The 21,727-nt window shown below is 39.3% G+C and overlaps 1 protein-coding gene across 1 annotated transcript in view; it reads left to right on the forward strand.

The window, feature by feature from the left end:
- The window catches only part of NOX4 (NADPH oxidase 4), a 107,166-nt gene that overhangs the window by 4,401 nt on the left and 81,038 nt on the right, over positions 1–21,727 (forward strand). Inside the window, exons 3-8 of the mRNA XM_065675881.1 lie at positions 7,086–7,196; positions 8,205–8,289; positions 8,936–9,033; positions 10,953–10,980; positions 14,366–14,438; positions 17,693–17,773. Of these exons, the coding sequence (XP_065531953.1) occupies positions 7,086–7,196; positions 8,205–8,289; positions 8,936–9,033; positions 10,953–10,980; positions 14,366–14,438; positions 17,693–17,773 (476 nt within the window). The remainder of the gene's footprint in view (positions 1–7,085; positions 7,197–8,204; positions 8,290–8,935; positions 9,034–10,952; positions 10,981–14,365; positions 14,439–17,692; positions 17,774–21,727) is intronic.

Consider the following 21,727-nt stretch of genomic DNA (forward strand, 5'->3'; position numbering starts at 1 on the left):
TGAATATCCTGAATATATTCAGTTCTGCCACATTTTCATGCCATGTGTTTTCTTTCTGATGTGAAGAAGAAGGAATGAGGTTAGTCTTTCATTCAGTGGTTCACTTTCCTTCAGCCTTCCACAGGAGGCTCAGTTTAATTCTTTCCTGGTTGCATTCTCTGTGATACTGAATAAGATACTTAGCACAGGATTTTAACATCATTTCAGTACCTAACTCTCAGTCTTTCAATTACAATCTTTCTGATCCCTAATTTTATACCTGTAAAAAGGTACCACGAGCATGATGGTGTCCTGGAAGGGCAAAGAGAATAAATAAGTCGAAGGCACTGCTGTGCCGGAACAAACTTAATCAGCCTATTCTATGCCACAAAGTTTAGTAGGTAAATTTATGTTGGGTTAAATGTCTTTGTTTAGTTTGAGTCCCACAGCCACATTCCCACTGTGGAATCTCCATCCCTGGGGGTTTTAAAAACCTAACGGGGCAAAACCCTGAGCAAACTTAGCCTGAGTTTTGTGTTGAACCTCCTTAGAGCAGGAGCTTGGGATAGAGACATGCCAAGGTCCCTTCCAACCAGAACTGTTCTGTGATTATATGATTCTTACAGTGCAAGTTCAGCCAGAACCTAGTGGATACAAAGCCCTTCCTGGTACTTTTCCTTTGATGATCCCTCCCTTTGGATGCTTAATTGCTTTTAACACTGCAGACCATAGTCTTGCTGCATGAATGCATTCATTGCCACTGGTTCAGGAACATGATCCAGGTGAAGAATCTCAATTTTTCTTAATTTAATAAATGTTAACTTGTGGACTTACTTTGTTTAAAGAAGGGAGGCCCAGGAACCACCCAAAAGGCAAGGATTTGTTATAAAAGAGTGTGGCGAAAAAGGAAGGAGTATTCTGATCTTCATGTTCATGATAGATCTTACAAGATGAAGTAGGCATGAATTACAGGAGGGAGGATTCATAAACTACCTGACATCACTCCAAAATCTTCATTGTTGGAGGTTTTGTATCTGCTCAAAGAAATTGTCCAGATGATTCATTTCTTTGCAGACTTCAAGATTTCTCCCTTCAGATGAGTTTGGCTGTATTTTTTTCCAACTTTGCTTGCTTGTGACCCACAAATTCAGGCCTGAATTCAGTACTGGACTTATTATAGAACTTAAATCTTGCTCTTAGCAGCATTTAATGAAATACCTGTTTTTTGTTGCTTGGGTTCCCCATGAACAGAAGGTACATTGGGCTCATCTTGTCATGGCGTAAAAGGTTTCTTGCTATTCACTCTCTAGTCCCTGTTGAAATAACTCTAATGTAGTCAAATGGATTTTAATGCAAGCAATAAGCTTTTGGGTTTCAGAGCAAAGTGAAGAAAATGCATCCTCAGAAGGATCTCATTGGGAAAAGATTGAATAACTGAAAATGGGACTGAAAAGGAAAAGTGCTGCCTTGCTTTTTTTATCTATACAGTTGCTGCCTTCTTACTGTGCAGTACAATTATGTCATCTTTATTCACTGCTTGGAATAGGTTCCAGATGTTCCATTAACTTGCATGTCTCTCCTTGCTAGTTTATTGTAATGGTAGAGATTTTACTAACTGAGGCCCAATTCTGCTTTCATTGATCCTTATGCAACCATCCTGCAGCCTGCTTCCCCCCATCTAGGCATTGAAAGGAGTTGTGTGTCTTGACCCTCTATTTTCCTTAATGCAGTGTGGTTTTTTCTATTTCATGGTCATGAGCCAGGCTATTTGGGATTTGCTCTTTACAGTGTTACATGTGTCAAAAATGTCTAATAATAGATTTATGTTGCTATGGAAGCTATATATATACATAAATATATATGCAGGATTCCTTGATGAAGACTCAGGGTGTTAATCCACAAGACCTTATCTTGATAGTTCCCTTGAATTTGCAAGTAAATCAGTTCTTGCATTCTCTTTGCCTTATCCTAGACCTTTTGTTTGCCAAAGCATTTATTCCCCCAACCCCTTGTTCTTCCTGGACAGTCCAGAGTTCATCATCTTTGCTGTCCTGTGAAGGACGTCTGTATTGCTAACTTTTATGGGAGAACTTCCACGTTGGCAGAACTTCTTATGAAACTCTTAATAGTGGAGGTTCAATTAGTAGAGGTACATCCTGAATGATTAACTGCAATTTTTACAACTGTATCATGTAGACCGGTGTTAAAAATAGCCTTGTTGTCATCACTGCTCCTTGTTCTAAGATGATCATGGCATAATACTCAGTGTGGAACAGAACTGAATTATGGCCAAAGTGTTTCATTACTTGATTATTCATTATAGTATGTATTATTGCAGGGTTCCCATGGTACTCCAGCAATGACAGGTCTTAAAAATAGGTGCATTACAATCCAGAAAACCGGTTTTACAGACCATATTACCTACTGTGTGGGATAAGGGGAAGTAATTCAACAGAAAAGAAGCCCTTAGTAGTGGACATGGCATTACTCCTATGTGACTGTGACTCAGATATAACAATAACCAACTTACTGCTCTGGCCATGAGTTGCAGTGTTATGTGAATCTCTTGAGGGGACTTAGGTACACTTAATCCCTTGAATCAAGACAAAATTTGTGGAGTTCTGCTCATGCTGCATCTTTCAGGATCAAACATCCAAGTTGTTATTACAAATTAATATATAAAAGACTGTAATGGTTTGCACTGTTGCTACAGAAGAAGGATGGTCTGGGATCTGGAAGATAATTTGTGATCAGTCTGTGTGTGTATCATCCTGCCTGGCACTCCTGTAACTCAGCAACACAGACAGAATCAGAGACTCAGAGAATACTCAGGATTGAAAAGGACCTTAAGGTCATCTAGTTCCAGCCCCCTGCCATAGTCAGGACACCACACACTAAACCTGAGGTGTTTCCTGAGGTCAGGATTCTGACAGATCAAACAAACTGATTAATAGATGAATAAAGATGAACATTTGGTCTGAAATCTTGTAAGTGAATACACTTTGGAAATTATCAGGGAAATTGGAAACTAATATTGCATTCCAGATTAAGATAGTTGCTTGCTTCAGATCGAGTGAACTGTTTAATCAGAAGGAGGAGTACACCTAATACCAAGGGACTGTGCATAAAATGAGACATAACCTTCATATGTGGACAGAAAGAGAAGGAAAACCTGCAAGGAATGCCTGTTTGGTGAGTTACAAGTGAACAGTGACAAAAAACTCCCTATTATCCCTGCCACAGATCTCCTCTGTGCATTCGATTAGTCCTTTAGTTTTTCTATGCCTCTTTCCCCTCCATGAAAGAGGCTAACAGTGTGTGTGATACTGGGTAGGCAGAGTACAGAAGGAAGTTACCAAATGCTTGGACATGGTGTCAGCAAAGATGGATGAAAAGGAGTTTCCAGCAGAGATTTTTGGGGTGGTTTTTCCTCTGGTTTTTAATCCTACAAAAATTCCACATAGTACTAACATTAAATAATACTTCTTTTTTCCTTAAAACAATAATCTTAGAAAGAAAAGAGGATTATACGTCTTTCATTTCTTAGCTACTTAATCATAGAATCATAGAAGGAGAATAAGGACATATATTCCCTTCTAGAACCAGTGTGTTGCCTTGGAGGAAAAATCATCTTTCATTCTACTATAGTATAAAAATCCAACAATGCACTATGTTAATTTGTTGCCATGTCACCCAGGCAATGCGAAGGAAGTCAAGAATGAAACCGCTTGGAAACCATTTGGAAAGAATTAGTTTCGTGGGGATGTTTTTAGCCTTTGGATATATGTTAAGAGCAAACTTAGTACTGTGTTATTCTTCTGTGTCTTGCATGAGTTGTGATTCTAAGCATTGCTAAATGTATTACTTTTACTATTGTTTTCAAATTGGTCATGGGCTTGTTGTAGCAAGCATTGCCCAACTTTAATTCTTCCAAATAAAACCTTAAATGAACCATCGGTGAAAGTGTTTGCATAAAGATTTCCTAGAAGTGCACTGCACATTCAAAGAAGTAGTTTCCTGCTCTCTTTATTTTCTTTTGTAGAGATGCTGATAGCATTGAATTAAATTAATGCAAGGGCATTCTTCCACAGTAATTGAATTGTCATGAATATTTGCTATTTGTTGAATAGCAAATGGCAAAAACATCCACGGAGGTTAGTAGTTTAGCTCTTTCTGCTCATCATCACTGGTTCATGTTTTTTTCAACAGTTAAATTGTTTGGCATTTTACTTATTTCTTACACTAAATGATTTCAGGTATTTAATGCCATACAGTGTAGAATTATCTCTATTGTAGACTATTCCAAACTAGGCTCTTTTGTTAAATTTTTGTAAGAAGAATAGTTGTGTGTCATAAAGTAGAATAACAAATATCATGCTTGGTTTATGTTTAAACTCCAAGACAACATAAGCTCTTGAGAAACTAATAATGTGTCATATAGGTCGTACAATAGAAATGATTACAGTTCTCAAATTGCTTTACTTATTAACTGTAATTGCAACTTTTTCCACCTTTTGGGTGTTATTTGAGAGCTATAAAAGTTGTTCAGTTTATTTCTGGATTTTGCATGACGTTAGTTCTACATAGTTCTTGGGTTTTTGAAATCATGCTCTTTAAACCACTGTAATACTATAGCACATCAGCAAAGCTCTCATAAAAATGCTTATATGTGTTTAATGACCATGTTTTTGAATTTACTACTTTTATGAGGTATAAAGCTCATTTTTAGTTTCCTTTTAGAAGAATAATAATTAATGAAAATAGAGACAGTCTTGTATATGCAAACAACACATCATAGAGACATTTTGCTCGCCATTAAGTGCAGTGATTTCAAGGGTACTGCGTTTTATCTGATAGCCGAAAAATATTTGCAATGTTCTCAAGTCCCTTTAAGCTACTGTAGGCAAGGATAGAGAAATATTTATTGTGGTTGTTCACATTTTCTTCTAAAATCATACTTTGAAGTGGGAAGTGACGTCAACATTCAGTAAAATCTCAGCTTAGTTTCTAAGGCTGTAGCCATTGTAGCCGGTGCTCAATTGCACTTGAGCTCTGGACCAGATCTGGCTGATAACCAGTTGGGAGAGTCCAGAGGGGAAAAGAGAGGATGACCTAAAGTCTGAGGAGCATGACTAGTGAGGGAAAAGTAGCAAGAATAATCTCTCATTGTGCATATGATCAGAGTGTGAAGTAACATGAAGCAGAAGCAAAGGAGGGAGATTTTATGTCAGGGAAAAAAGGACTAACAGTGCTTTGGAAGAAACTGTGGAGAAGGTCTGGAGAGTGGGAAAGAACTAAGTGATGTGCTTCATTCCAGTCTTTTTTTCTATAATTCATTAGGTTAGAGATGCCTCTGCTGTCCTTCTCAGTATAACTTTTGTGAGATCTGCTCTCTGGTATTTGCCAGGGATCCCACATTTACATGACAGAGAACAAGGCAGAGCAGATTTCATGGGGTACTTGCTCCTGTTTCTCATGGGCAGCTTTTGAGAGAGGGTGCCCTCATGACTGCTTTCTTCTATGGAAGGTGGCAATGTCCCATCTCCCACAGATAAGGAGGTCCCTAGCAATCATGCCCAACTAAATAATGTAAAGTGGCCATTAAAGAGACAGAATATAGGTGGAGAGGTTGATGCTTCAGGTAGATTGAGCATCTTTACCTTCTGTTTGCCTGCCAGTTTTGTGCCCAGATGTACTGCAGAGAATGTAGGGTACAAATGGGGTGTTACTAACTGTGAGAGCAGGCAGTTTTGATGTTTTATGACAGTAAGAAGCTCCTGCCGTGCCGTTGTGCTTAGGATCTTCCTAGACACACTGAAGCCCAGTTACATGGTTTAGTTTGTATGTTCATATATTTTTTGTGACATGTAGATAAGTCTGTAAAAAGCAACTAATAACAATTATAAATTTTGAAATTACCAGGCTTTTCTAATAATTTCTGTGAAAAAATAGCATTCCCCAATAAACCTTTTGTTTCTCTCCATTTTTTAATTCTTGATGATTAGCATATGAATATAATAAATGTTTCACTGCTGATTTTTTTTTTTGACTGAGAAATAGGAGATGTTCTTTGCTGACATAAAGTTTTGTTTTGAAAAAGTAATATAACTTTTATATTTTTTAATGAGATAATTCTTACCTGTTCAAATCATTTGCATATCTCTGCAGTATTTGAATTAGCTTCTAATGGATTTCTATTAATTTCTTCAGGAGTTGAAAAACTTGGGTATTAGAGAACACGGTAAGAAATACCTTTCCAGAAATCTGTTGACAGTCTAAAAGCATCTTTTATATAAGCTAGTAAAATGGTAATGCAACCTAATAACTAGGAGAACAAAGGCATTTTGCTAACTTCTTTAAAAATCACAAATGAATGAGAGAATATAATAAGATTAAAAAATACGGGGTTATGACATTAATGTGTGCTTTGTTCATTCATTTGACAAGTGGTTTTGTTCTAATTATGTAAGTTCCAAATATACCAGTGAAAGCATTAGTAAAATTAGATTTCATTACAGTTCCCAGCTATTGAGTAGTTAAACTGAAGAAAACCTACTTTCTTTAGGTCCAAATATGGCACTGCACAGTGTGAATGGATGAGTTCTGTGAGGATTCTGTAACGCTCCTTGAAACAATATTATCATTTCAGCTTCACTGAATCAATATGATTATTTTACATCTTCTTCTGGCTTCTTTACCAGGAAATCTTTACATGTTACTTAAGTAGCTGTGTAGTGTCTTCACGGTATTTATCCCTCGTTCTGATTTAATTAAGTCTGTTGAAGCGTTCAGGTAATTTCTCAGTGGATGATTACTGTTGTCTCAGATATGTTTTCTTCCATATGGCTTTGGGCAGTGATGAGGGTATTGTTTTTTTCAGTAGAAAGTTGTCATTTGCTGGTATAACTGCTGACAAAATTAATTTGATGTAAAACATGTTTTTTTCCAGAACACGTAAAACATCATTAAACTCCACTATTCTGATGACTCAAGAGAGCATGGGAGCTGTTCAGTTTCACAGCAAAGAACAGGAGGGTGAACGCTGTCACCTGAACCATTAGAGAGTCTTTTCTCCTTGTAATCTAACTCTTGCTATATTTGTTCAGCTAGGATTGTGTGTTAGCAGAGCTTCAGCATCTGTCCTCAATCTCAACTGCTGCCTGGTCCTTCTACCAATGTGCCGTGTTCTCTTGGCCTTCCTGCGAGGATCTCAGAAGGTAAGCACTGTCCTCGGAATGCAGCAGCAGTGAAGATGAGGGCCCTGGTCTCTGTTTAGTCTAAACATAATAGGAAAAAAAGTCTGTTATTTCCCTATTTATTATTATACAGTATGGGCCTGCATGGTGCAGGTATCAGACATTCATCCTTGATTCATGACTCCTTTGAAGACTGCCTTGACTGGCATTGTCTGGTTTGATTGGACTTGTTGTAGCGAAGGTTTTTGCAGTGCATTTTCAAAGCGCAGGGAATTGTAACCTGTGGAATGCTGTGGAATTGTAACCAGACAAAGTCTCCTTCTTTCCCAACTCTAATATAAAAGCCATCTGTGTCCTCTCGACTGCTTCCTAGTAGAGTTCAACAGAGCAAAAGAACTTTGTCTCTGCATGACCAGAAGCGTCCTACTGGAGGTGACAGAAGCTTGAATAAAAATACTCAATCTGATATAGCCATTAGCATGGGAGAAGAAGTTCTGTCAGAGCTAAGAGGGTTTGTTTCCTATGCCAATATTCAGTAAAGAATAATTTAGTTTATTTGTAATTCACCAGTTGCTTTTACAGAAATTTAAGTAACACTTTGAGGAACATTTATGTTTTCTGAATGGTTGCAAATTGAACCTATGAGTTCTGTTCATCATATGACAGTACCTATAAGACTTGATGCCTATAGATGCATTTGTGCATGCCATACCCCTTTCCCTCTGATCCTGTTCACTAGAGAATCTGCTGCCTGCAACAGTTAATGCTGGAATTCCTAAATTTGAAGGGCAGAAGGGCTCTTTATGTGCTCTTGACATCTAATACAGACCCAACTGTTATTTCTTCATTAAGGTCTCAAAATTGGCTTGGTGACATAATCCTGTTGTTTTTACATTTAGGTACTATGCATGCAAGGGTGTTAAGCTTTGTAAAAGCTGAAGCTGCTATTACATCACCTCAGTTGCTGTTAGTATTTTTTCTGTTTGCTATGTTTTAGAAGAGAGATTGCTTGAATTCCTCTCTTATTAGGTTGCCAGCAGGAAAACCAGAAGGCTGCTTGATAAAAGTAAAACTTTCCATGTGACGTGTGGTGTTACAATATGCATCTTTTCAGGTGAGATCTTACTGTGCTGAGTAGCAGCTTGTGTGTGAACACACACTGAAGCAGAACGTCATGTTTTTTCTTGTACAGTACATTTGGGGGTAGTCTTGCTCTGTGCTTCCCTATCTCAAATTGTGAGTGCTTTGTCAGATGTGTGTGGGTTGTGGTTTATTTTCCCTTCAAACACTTGGGGTTATATTCTAATGCCAAGCCTTTCCTTAAAATCCCAGTTTCTAAAAGGACAGGTATATAAGAACGGGCCAAAATCTGCCATTGCAAGTGACCCTTTATTGTGCCTAAAGAATTTCAGTGAAGAAATAGGGTGCTGCCAGCTTATCTGCAGAAGAGGGAGCAGTGCAGACAAATACCCAGTTTGGTGAAAGAACATTCTTGTGTGGACACCTTTCGGTGTTGTCTCCCAGCTGAAACATTGCAGTGCGAAAATAATTGCTGTAGTGGTAAAATGCATATAAATACATGCAGCTTTCTGCCGTCAATATCTATAACCTGATTTACCTTTGAAAAAGAATTCCTTAGTCCCTGATGCATCTCATGCAGATGATGTGGTTATAGCTTGGCATCTGGGTAGCCATTTTTCTGTACTTCAGAGGAACATCTGCCTCTTGTTTATGGACCTCAGATTTACTGTTTCTTTCAGTCTTACATGTTGCTGCTCATCTGGTGAACGCTCTTAACTTCTCTGAGAACTACAATGAAGACTTTCTGGCAATAAATGTAGCGAACTATCGTGGTGAGGTGAGACAGCTGCCCTTTCATGTTTTGCATTTAAGTATATAAATACATGGGTGTTTGTATTTTCAATTCTATTGCGTGATCCAACCTTTGGTCTTTATAGTGCTGCTGTTCTGTGCACGGAAAACTCACCATCATGTGAATTTCTGTGGATTTTACTTCTTTCTCTGGACAAAGCATGTATTGAGCATTTCTTATTAAATCCAGAGGGATTTAGTCCTATTGATTATGAATGCTGTCATCAAGTCCTTTCACCTTGCACCTTGTGTTCGTGCTTCTCTTCTGCCTTGCTCTGTTCCTTGGGTGGGCCTGCTGCTGTTTGGGAAAATATGTTCTGCATTTCCACTATTTGCAATGCAGGGCTATGTGACAGGTCCTGGGGATCTGAGGATAGTGGGATTTGGGACTCATTTTGCATCTTTAAACTGCAGTGCCAACTGGAGTATATGTGCTGAGTGGAATTAGTTGTCTGTGTGAACTGGGCTGTAAGCTGACTTCCGCTTATGAAATACGTGGTTTGCCCGCTTTGACTGTGATGCAGATCTCTTGCAGGCACACCAGACTCCTAGTCCCTGCTCTAGGTTGTTGGTTATGCATTTGGCACTGGAGAGAGACTTGCAGATTTTAGGAGTAAGACCGGAGTTCAAGACTCTTTTCTTTTTTGGGCTACAGTCAAATTATCTCTGTTTATATTGATTCTAGTCTCAAGTCTGCATTTCTTTCTACCACCTTCATTAGGAAATATTTAGAATGACCCTATCCCAGCTGCAGCCTTTCCTGGAAAAGGAGAGCTTGACTCAGCCTGGGCTCAAAAGGACCAACAGCCAAGGTCTTCCTCTCCCTGGGTGAATGATCTAATCACCGAGCTATTCTATGGCAGACAGACATGCCAACACCAACTATTGTGCTGAGGTTCTGGGTTGACCTCGAGTGTCTGCATGTGTTAGGAGTGGTCTAAAAGACTTAGGCCACAACTTAATGTTCCTCATTAGGAACATTAGCAAGAGCTTGCCCCGGGCAAGTAAGTGCCGGGGTGTTCATGCCAGCCTGTGCTGAGCAGCCTTGGGAATTTTGCAATAGAAAATGGAGATAATAACAAGTCTTTGGTAACTGTAGAATTGAAACCTCCCAGGTTTTATGTGCACTAGTAGCTCTTGAACCTCTGTGCTTAAATTCCACTTAAACCTTGTTTTTAACTGTGGCGGGCAGTCTGGATGCTGCTGTCATCGTCTTTACATGGCTGTGCACATCTGGATGACAAGGTCAGGGAGAGGGATGCTTTGTTTTTCCAGACCTGTAGGAAAACTCTCACCTCCCCTCGCTGCATTTTACTGTAAGTTTTAAAAGAAAATAGATTTTCTCTGCAGTGAAGACAAAACCTCATGACATGTAGGACTCAGGGGGAGTGAGGCAGTTTCCTGTGAGGTCGAAATATCCCCTTTCCCTTCCACACGTGGTGAAGGACACAGGAACATCTGGCCTTCTGTTTGTCATCTCCTTCGTGTTTAGTCCTCCTTCACTAGAGACCACTGCAAATCTCTTGGTAATGTTACTGGCAGTAAAATGCTTGCCACTTGTCCTTCCTTTCAAATCAAAATATTTCTCTGTTCTGCTCCCTTCCATCCTCCCAAAGGTATGAGGTAACTGAGTAAACTTGAGCTTTCAAAAAATGATTAACTGTAAAGCTATCTGGATCCCAGTTTTTCACAACAGATCGGAATTGTCTTCATGGGGGGAATGAAGCGGCTGAAGATTTAGTTTATGTTGAATTGCAAATACCAAATCCATTCCTGCGTCCAGATTTAGGGATTGTTTATGCCTTCAAGTGTGTGAGCTTTATGAGCTACTTGTTATTATGACGTTACTCATAGAGATGCAACATCATGTATGCTGATTCTTTCTTTTTTCTGTCTGTTTTTCAGGACCCGAGGAAGCTGCTTTTTGCTACTGGTAAGTCTGTTGCAAAACTGAATGAGAAAGTTTGCTACTTCTCATCGTCACTCTCCAGACAAAGCACAGTGGCTCTGTGTTCCCTTGCTCCATTCCTTGTATCTCAGCTAGGTTGAGATATATTATTTGTGTTAGTATAACCTGGGTTTGCTTATACAATAGTCAGGAGGGAGGAGTTACATAAGCCCTGTAGTAGGATGAGCTGCGTCTTCAAAGCTGTTGTTGTACAGATGAGTCAGTGGAAAATCATTAGTTTCAAACAGAGATTCTGCATAATATTAAAACCAAATTCCTAAATGATCCAATTTCTAGAAAAAAAGCAGCATAACAATAAGTGGTCTTGCTTCAACTAGTTTATTTAAGGGTTGGTTTGACTTCAGAGCAGTTTAAACTGTTACATAGGAATCAGGCTTCAGCACTCATAATGAATAAATAAGCAAATTCATTTTTGGTGCAGGAATCTAGAAGGGAGGAATGTGTGGGTATACAGGGGTAGGCACAAGCCTGAGCTTTAGTGCTTCACAAGCAGGTAAAGGTCCTTCCTGATGTTATCTTTCTTTTACCCTTATTTACATCAAACACAAAAATCCCAGCTTGGTAGCATGTAGGGCAAGGTCCCAAAGAGTCTCCATCTGGACAGCAATAAATGGGGTTCTAGATCTGTCAATCCCAATATGTTTACTAGAATTAGCAGCCTGTGGGAAAGTGCTTTCCAAAAACCCTAAAATGAGTTGAGAGTAGAGGAACTGAGAAAGTGAAATGATAGAAATTGAGGTATACTGTACCTGCTAAGTAGAAATAGGTTGGGTAATTGGTGGTGGTAGTGAATCAGTGGTGGAGGCTTGAAAGAGGGTAAGTGACAAATGAGGAACTTATAGATGAGGAGGGAGAATCAGAACAAGAGCTAAAGATTACATTTAATATCTTGGATGAAGGAGAAGGGCATGGGGTGGAGAAACAGTGTAGAGGCCCCATAAAACAGTGTGCTGGCATCTGGGGCCATCTTGAGACCTCTCTAGCTGCAAGGTGAAAGTACTTTTACCCGCTGATAGCCAGGAAAAGTTTGAGCACACTATTGCAAAAAGCAGTGGTTGTAAGTCATCTTGAATTTAAATTTGCTCAGATCATGGCCCATGGTAACAACTGCTAACTAACATTATTGTTTGGGCTGAAGGAGTGCCCAGACAGGGACCAAGATTTTGCTGCACTGGAAGCTGCGCAAATGTGCAGAAAATTGGTCTCTTCACAAACAGTTCAGAGCTAGCTTCATTGGCTGATTTTTTCTTTTTAACACAGTGAGGAAAAGGAACAAAGAGTTGGAAGAATTTATAGTGTGATGGCTTTTCAGATCTGTCCAGGAAAGAACCTCCTTGTATTCATGATTTTATACACACACACATATATATACACTTTATAAATATATATGTATGTTATAGATACGATTTAATATTATATATATCATATATTCATATTATATAACCATAACTATTCTATTATTATATATATATAAAATCATACATATAATATACATAATATACATATAACGTATATGTTCCTCCTAGCTGTGGGAGGAACAAGTATTCAAGATTACAGTTACTGGAGGAAAAGAGAGACATGGAGGAGAGGAAGCTCCAAACATGCACTGATGAATTGGAGCAAGTTTGTGAGTGATTCCTTGTTTGCAGTTTGATGGAGAATTGGAAGAACTGAATGGTGACTTTTTACACCTTGGTGACCTTTTACACCTTGGCTTGAGTGACAGTGTAGAAAGCTAGATCAAGGGCTGTACTGCAATAGGGTTGGAAGTATGTGTGTCAGAGGGGCGACTGATTGCATGCTACACATCAAATCAGATTAAGAAAAAAGAAATGAAGAAGGAGGCAATTGGAAAAAATGCACTTTTTTATTGCAAGTACTTTTAATTGTAACCTTTCCATGAAGGAGTGAAATTGTTTCTTATGGAGCCCATGACAAAACTTCCATTGATTGTAGGACCAGAATTTTTCCTACAGTTTGTAAAACTGAGAAGTGGGCTGGGATGTATCAGAAATGGGGTATTAGACTTTTCAACAAGTGGATATTGAGAAGTTTGTAAAAACCCATGTTTTGAAGTTGCTAAAGAGTCTAAAATCACGAATATCAAAAAATATTAGCTCATTCTTATCATTAGGATAGGAGCCTGTAAAAGATCCTGAGCCATTAAAATATATGAATGAAACCATGAAAGCTGGTTTAGATGTTTATGTTCGTAGACAAACCAGCACTTCTTTAGCTTTAGTAATTGGCCTGATTGACTTTCTTTAAACCCAAACATGTGGCTTTTAGGGTGACCAGAGACTATGCTGAAAAAACTGATTCTTTGCGTAGTAAAAGGTTTTGAAGCAATGTGTCATGGATTTTAGCTTCGTAATTCAGATTCTTAGTTCCTGGAATGACAATTTTGAAAAAGTGGTAATTTTGGCAACTTTAGGCTGATGGCTTAATGCATTTTATGGACAGGATTCTACTTTAGGAAGAGGTGAATCATGCTGCAGAAATATTTGTTTCTCTCCTTTCATTTGAAAAAGAGCTGAGGCTAGACTAGTTCTAATCACAGAATCCCAGAATCCCAAGGGTTGGAAGGGACCTCAAAAGATCATCTAGTCCAACCCCCCTGCAAGAGCAGGGTAACCTACAGTACATCACACAGGAACTTGTCCAGGCGGGCCTTGAATATCTCCAGTGTAGGAGACTCCACAACCCCCCTGGGCAAGTCTGCCACTGAGCAGGTGAGTCCAGTCCTTAATATTTTTAACCTTTCCTTCTCAGATGCTGGCTGTGGATTACTCTCACAGATCTTGCTGTATGGGCGGCAATTTCAAGCATGATACAGTGCCATGGAGAGTAATTTCAGGCCCTTTCTCATTCCAGGATGAAATCGGTTGGCAAACAATTGTAGTGACAGCTTGCATAGAAACTGGTGTGCTTGAAATTCTCTCCCTGACCAGGTTTTTAATTGTTATGATAAACAGAGTTTAGGGTTTAGAGTAAAAAAGAGGTGTAGAAACTTGTGCAGTCAGTCTTACAAATAAATAGACAAGATTTGTTCTTGGTTACCTGCTTATAGACGAATGTTATGAGCAAAAGACTACAGGAGCAAAGCGTAATAGGAAATTAGTGGTGCATGGTGAAATGCAAGGAATAAAGTAGTTTTCTTTGGGATGTTGGGAAACATCTCTTCTTCCCTGTCTAGTTTGATACATGAATTGTCTTCAGGAGATAAATGCATGCAAGAGTTTGATTGAATCATGATTTGTATGTCTAATGTTTCCGCTTTCTTAAAATGTCATAGGAGCAAGTATATCTCTGCACAGTTCAAATGCAAGTTATCTTATGTCCGTTTTAGTTCCAGGTCTGACTGGAGTCATTATGGTGTTAGTGTTATTCCTAATGTGTACAGCTTCTACGTATGCCATCAGGTAAGACATAATCAGATTATTATGCTGAAAAATTCCATTTGAATAATCATATTTCCATACTGATCAGAGGAAATGAAGAGTAAATGCAATATGAGTCAAGGAGCATTTAAATGAGTGTTAAAAGTACCAGTTTTCTTGACCTATTTCTTTACTAGCTTGTGGGTAAATTATCACAGTGAATTTTGTATTCAAAAAGTCACAAAACCTGATTAAATTGCCTTCAGAGAAAAATACCGTTTGAGGAATGTGCAGTTAAAAATCTAGACCTTTAAAAATTCAAATAGTTCTCTTTTCCTATTTGCACAGGGAAGGCAGTAAACTCACCATATGGGAAGTTCTGTCCAATGCCTAAATTAAGTACAGTGGAACTAAATTAAGTCGGTAACTTTATTAATTATTTTCAGCAAATTAAAAAAACAGAAACAACAACAAAAAAAAAGCTGCAGTGAAGAAAACCAAAAATAGAATTGTGCTACTTAAGTAGAATGTCCCTTTTTTAAAGCTTGGCTTCTGGTTGTCAGATATATTCTTTTTAATGCTGATTATAAGTCAAAGCAACAATTCAGTATCGACTCAGAATATCAAATGCTTGACTCTCCAATGGGTTCCCATTCTGCACCAGCATTATTGAACACCTATTATAGTACATTTGAGTGACTGGTACCTTGTAGGGCCTACCCCAACACTATAGCCTTTTTAAGGCTTGGATTCTGCAGTTGAAGCATATAAAATGTCCCTTGATTTTTATATCAGTCTCTGGTGGATTCAGAGAGTGATTATGTGAATACCTCATCTCAATTCAGCAAACACTGAAGGATATTTTAATTCCATATCTTCAAACATTAATGGTGCTTGACTGATGTGAGCTAGATGTGTGGTTTTGAACTTTGCTGAACTAAATCTGTCTTTCCAGAGCAGCAATGTTATCAGATGCCGATTCAGGAAAGTAGTTCAGCAAATACTTGTGCTCCTTTTGTAGACAAAGATACTTCCAGAGTTGAGACTTTTGTGTGGCTGCAGAAGTGCGGGATAAGACTGCTGTGCTGGATGTCAGGCATGGCTGCACATTACATAGTCCACACAGATGGCTCTGCTTGCAAAAGAAAGCTGGTTTTGGGAAGATGGAAAAATAAAACAGTTACTTCACTCTGCAGCAGTGAGCCAGAACAAAGCCCTGTTTTCTCCAAGGCCGTGTTAAATTAGGAGAAAAGAACAGCACTTATTAATGATTGGGAAACTTGGGAAGATGCATCTAATTGCAAACATATTCTTGAAAATAATAATTCAGGGGTTCACGCAACAAAGCTTTCCATCTTTTTAAGTGACATGCCTGTTACTTCCTTCTTCAATTACTATAAGCACAAGTGCTTTCCCGTCTTTGTGCCATCTAGCCAGCGCAATCAAAGCCCTGAAGAGACAGTCTGCATCTCCTGGTACCCGGGCAGTAATTCTTATTTAGAAATTTTATCCTGGCTTCTCTCTCAGGCCTATGGCTCAAGCTTGTCTTTGTGGTGTTCTTCCATAAGGAAACAAGCTTCTGTGTGCCTCTTTCTGTCCCTTTCCAATCTCTTTCCCTGTGGATTCTCATGTGTCTTATGATGGCTAAGCTCATGCTGTAGTCTTAGGAGAATGTTCACTGCCTATCAGAAAGTGGGTTTTTTAAAAATAGACTATTTGAAGACTATTATACACTCTTGGATTTCAGCCCTAATCCGCTCTTGCACACTGATCTACTTAATCATTGCTTCCTTCTTATGTTCTTCCTGAATGTTTTCTATGCATGATTATCCTGCTATTTTTGTGCCTTTACTTGTTCAGTAAACTGTGTGAATAAGTATTAGGAGGATTGAACTAGCTGCTAGTGTTTTCAAAGAGGAAAGTAAGTATTGTTTGGATCTGCCTTACTGGTGTTCACTCTCACAGCTCCTTACTGATGCTGAGTGGCTGTATGGGAATGCTAGCAGGGTGGGTAGTGAGAAATGGTTTGAGCAGCCTCAAGGGGGAAAGAGGGTTAGTGTGGTGCTGAATGGGAGAAGGATGGCCAGGTGAAGGCCAGGTTTCAGAGCCCAGTTTCTGGGTTCCTTAGAACTGCCCTTGCTTGGATTTTACATTGGTGGGCCTCAGATTGTTAGCAGTAATTTTTCTCTCCTGAGAAAGTGAGACAGAAACAAATGCAATGTATGTTTCAGATGTGTTGAAGCAAAGGTAGTTAGTTGTTTGTGTAAAAGGCCATAGGAGGGGAAAAAGTTCAGACAGAAGTTAGTTATGTTGGAGGAGTAGCTTCTTAAACTGTGTTCTCAGAGTTAAGGTTACTTGTTATTTTAGAGTTGTTTTGGCTTATGAATGGGGTAGGTTTTTTTGGTTTTGGAAGGGACTTTCCTACCATGCTGTGTAGTGTGAGGGCTGTACTTGTGTGCTATGAAGTAGAGTATTTTCTTAACCATTTGGTTGTTGTCATTTTCTCGTGACTATTTTACTCAAGAAGAAACAAACAAGCTTAATAGAAAACAATTCCAGATGGATATTTTCTTTGGTCTTGGTTCTTTTTGCATTACTTAACAAATTACTGATGAAAGGAAGGCATCCTTCCCCTTCACCTCTCCTGATATTCTCAGTGGTAATGTTCTTCTTGTTCCTCCAATGATTCTAAGCCCTACTGTATGTCATCTCCTGCCTGAGATTTCTCCTACCAGTCCTCTTGTTGTGTCCTTGCTCTAGTTCCCTATCCTCCTGTATCTCCTTCCACTCCATACCCTCTCAAGTTTCTTTTGCCTTTCCCATCCGCCCTTCTGCTGTTGTCTATGCTGCCTGTTTGTATGTTGCACTAGAAGTGAGACATTAAACACCACAGTCCTGTATTGAGGCAGGGAGAACGCAAGGAGGCACTCATTGTAAAGAGGTTGAGTTTTGAGCCTGGAGACTGAAGAACTACTCTAGTTGTAAGGATCTGATAAGGGCTAAGTGGAACCTATGAAAGCAGTGAAGTCTCCTAGTATAGGAAGAGTTCTTCAGATGGCTCTGTACTTCCATGTTCTTCATCCCTCTTTCTCATCTTCTTGCTTCTGTGCCAGTCACTTCTTCCCAGCACTTAATTGCTTGCAAGTACAGTGTGCCTGTAGGAATACATACTGGGCTTTGAGTGTTCTACATGACTGTGTGGTATATAATTATGTTCTGTGTGCGCAGATCCACTTTTAATCAGCAGTGATTCCGTCTGAATAAAACAGCATTGAACCATGGTTTATTCTTTTCAGGGTTTCAAACTATGACATCTTCTGGTATACACACAACCTTTTCTTTGTCTTCTATATGCTGCTGATGCTGCATGTTTCTGGGTAAGTACATGGAAAACACCATCCCTTTTCCTGAAGCGCAACCAGAAAGAGTGGTTCCCTTGATTGCTGCTTTTCCTGAGCTTGCCTGAGCACAGTGGGCCAACTTCTTGACAAGATGCTATCCCCTTCACTTTTTCAGCAGGTGTTTGTTTAAACTTCACACTATGGCTTTGACAACTATGTGTTACTACAGCCAGCTAGCACAAACTTCTTCACTTACAAGTTTATTCCCCGTCCATTTTACCATTTTCTGGTGGGAAATCAAGACAACTTTATTGTTTCTTTTCAGCTCTTTCTTACTTGGCTGCTGAGAGACTGTGAAGCAAAGTTCTTCATCCCTTTCTCTTTCCTCTCTACCTTCCATTTTGACTTCTGAGGAGGGTGAAGGAGCAGCCTCTCCCTGATTTCCTAATTATTTCCTTCTCATTTCTATGATATAATATTTACTAGTTTTTCTTCTTGTTTTAACAAGCATCAGAGCCGTGTACATGTGCCATGAAGCTTATGGTCAAGGGGTCTATTACAGGCACAACCAAAACCTATCTCTATAACAAGGTAAAGCAGCTTCCACAAGATATGCTGTGTGAAAATCTGGTCGCTTAACATCTCTGACATTTCCTTTGTGGAAGTATGTCCAGAGATTGAGACAGAGAAAGGAAGGTGCATTTGAACAAGGTTTATTTCTCCATGTGATCAAACATCTACTAAAACACAAGCGGCAACACTGAGCACCTCTGCTTAAAGTAAATACTGAAAGGTAATTACAGCTGGCCGGATCACAGTAGGAGCGTGTTGTTGAACAAAACACACAGCTTGAGACCTGATGAATTGAAAGAATGAGTTCAAAACAACTGGAACTCCTGGACACAATTCCAGTTCTCTGTGAGTTTATTTGTTTACTGATTTTGCTGTGGCAAAGCTCTTGTTCATATCTGGAGAGCGTGGATCTAACCTGTTCTTGCCAGTCTGAGCCGGATGAACTTTTGATAAATTATACTTGACAAGTATTTGTCTAGCTTCTTGAAAAAGAACTGGTGGCTGAGATCCTCTAACCTCCCTAGGCAGTCTGTTCCAGTATTTTTCATGGACAGTTTTATTTGTCTCCTTATACATTATCCTTTGTCCATTGTATTCCTAACCACTTCATGTTGCCATTTCACGAAGGAAGAAGTCTAATTGGAGAAATTTGCAAACCAAGGCTGCAGTAATTCACCGAGCGTTAAACAAGTATCTTGTACACAGCCTCCTTAGTATTGAATTGGAAAGTTGTTCAGTGCAAATCAGAAAGAACTGTCATTTAGAAGTAGGAGCAGAATGAGTCATGAAGAGTGGGAGTCAGTTCAAGTGTAAGATGGTGAAATGTAGTTCTCTACATGTTTTCTAAGTGTCTTTCTCCCATTATAGTATAATGAGTTCTAATAAATACAGTCAATGGAGCCTGAAGGATGTGTCAACTAACCTTCTGCTACAAAGATCTACACTCAAGTGAGCTGATTTCTGGGCTCCGTTGGTGATAGTGATTAGAAGATTCTTCTTACTCTTCTGAGAATAAAGGAAGCTTAGATACCCACACTTAGTTGCCCAAATGACTCCTGCATGGCATATCTTAGAGATTTGCCGGTGAATGGCCAGTTACTCTACAGGGCAAGGCAACTCCTGTGGCAGATTGGGTGAGGATTTACCTCTCTTGGGATTCTCTCCTTTTGAGCATTTCCACAGTATTCCTGGATTCTTGTTTTGTTTCTAATTATTATGGATATGTTCTTATTGTATCTTCTTCTTCGGGGTAGCCAAGCACTGTTCAGCAGTATATAAAGTGATATAAGTCATCTGTCATATGTTATTGGTTCGTTCTTTCATCCCTGCTGCTAGGGAAAACAGAGTCTGTCAGGGAATTATCCTTAAAAACTTTCATTACTCTTGTACTTCAACATGACTTCCAAACATTTCAGTGGCTTAAGGCTTAGTGCATATCTACATTGATTTATCTGTATCTTAAGGCAGTAATAGCAACAACAGAAAATAGTTTGTGTAAAATAGAAGCTTGATATTTCTAGTACCAAATGTAAGGAGCTGTCAAACATACAAACCATTTGGAGCCAGATCCTCAGCTGATCCAAATTTGGTATTACTGTGGAGTTAAGTAGGTTATACTGCTGCATAGGAGCTGAATATAAGGCCTTTGTGCTGCCACTAAAGTTATCCAAGGATTTAACTTCCAAAGGGTGAAAAGTTTTCAGATTCCATCTACACATTTACCTATAGCAGACCCCCTCAAGCAACTCGCCTTGAGCTGAGCTGCGCAGCAGAAGGAGATGAGAAGCTATTCCCTATAAAACCACTTAGAATCATTGACCTCTAGTTTATCATCGTAAATATCTCAAGAAATAATGATCTATGTTTTCCAGATTTAGCCAGAAGTGAATTTTATCTCTGTTTTGGGGATGGAAAACTGGGGCAGAAGTTGATATATGCCCATGTAAATCCTGCATGCTGTGTTGTTCAGCCTGTAGGACACTTTCACATTACATATCCTTTTTGTCTCTCACAGTTTTGTTTGATAAAGACGTCTGTCTTCTACTTACTGATATCCATCCTGAGCTTTTATGTATTGAAGTATTGCACCAAAAAAGTATATGAGGATCTATCTTAAGCTCCTTAAGAGTTGTGCAGAACTCATCTGTTCTGGGAGCTGCTCTTGGGTGTGTAAGACAAGATGCTGTCCCTTGACAGCTTCAGAAATGGGAGTCATTGCAGCTGCTGTTAACAGACAGCTTTGTCATCCCAATTTGCCACTCAGCATCTTTGTAATAGCTTAAACAAACTAGAGATCACTGGAGGGGGGTTGCTCATGTTTGCCGTTCAGCTATTAATGTCTCAAGGAAATCTTTGAATCCTCTTTGGGGATGTTCAGGGAACAGAGATGCTGTGGGAGCAGCTGTCAGGCATGCATAGAAGGTTGACTGGAAGAATATTGCATGTGCTGTGACTTGCAGCTAAATCCATGAGGCACCATAATATTTATGGAGTAGGGAACTAGCATAATGCAAGGGTATCTGTCACTTTGCAAATATGCAGTGACCGACAGTGGTGCCAGATGCAAGTGATAGGCATGATCGGGCAATAAATACAGGCAAAAGCATGGCTGTAGGCGCATGGACACTTCCCAGGTGATTCTCCCAGGATTGGACATGAAGTTTAGAGTGAGCAGGTTTAATTTCCAAGCTGTATATTATTCATTGGACCATGCGGGAAGCTTGTTACTACCTGTCAGGACTGCATTCCAATAGGGAAGATTGCCAGTAGCCTGTCGGAGCACATTTAAGTTGGGAATATTGCAGATGTCCTACTTGTCTCTCTTCTTGTAAACTAAACTCTGTCACTGTTGCTGCTGTGTGTATATGCTGGGGAGAGGAGGGTTAACCAGGTGTTCTTAAGTTTGATTGCACCCTTGAGATGAGCCTTCACTGCATGGCTGTGCACTCAGAGGGCACATCTCGCGAGGCATTGTGTCAGTGTGCTTTATTTCCCACCCAGACCCATCCTATACGGTTGTCATTTAGCCCTTTGTTATTTTAAACATTCCTTCTTGTAGTTTTACTGTCATCAGATCCAGATTTGGAGGCAAATAGTAGTTATAGAGAATTTTACTACTAGTATTATTGGTTCTTCACTGCGTCCGATGATTCATTCATGTGTTGAGATAATCCAGAGTATCTCAGGTTTTCACTTCTTTCTTCATAGCTTCTACCTGCAGCTGAAAAGTTCTCACTTCATCTTACTATAAATTTAACTTTAGCTTAAAAAACAAGTATGGAGCCTGCTGAATAATTTGCAAGAAAGATTCCTTGGCTATCATGCAGGACTTTCTTTTTCCTTTCTTTTTGATAATATGATATTCAAAGGAGCAAATTATACAACTGTGTGTAAACTTGATAAGAAACAAGTAATGGG

The sequence above is a fragment of the Lathamus discolor genome, chromosome 4 (assembly GCF_037157495.1).
Source record: "Lathamus discolor isolate bLatDis1 chromosome 4, bLatDis1.hap1, whole genome shotgun sequence".
Classification (NCBI taxonomy): domain Eukaryota; kingdom Metazoa; phylum Chordata; class Aves; order Psittaciformes; family Psittacidae; genus Lathamus; species Lathamus discolor.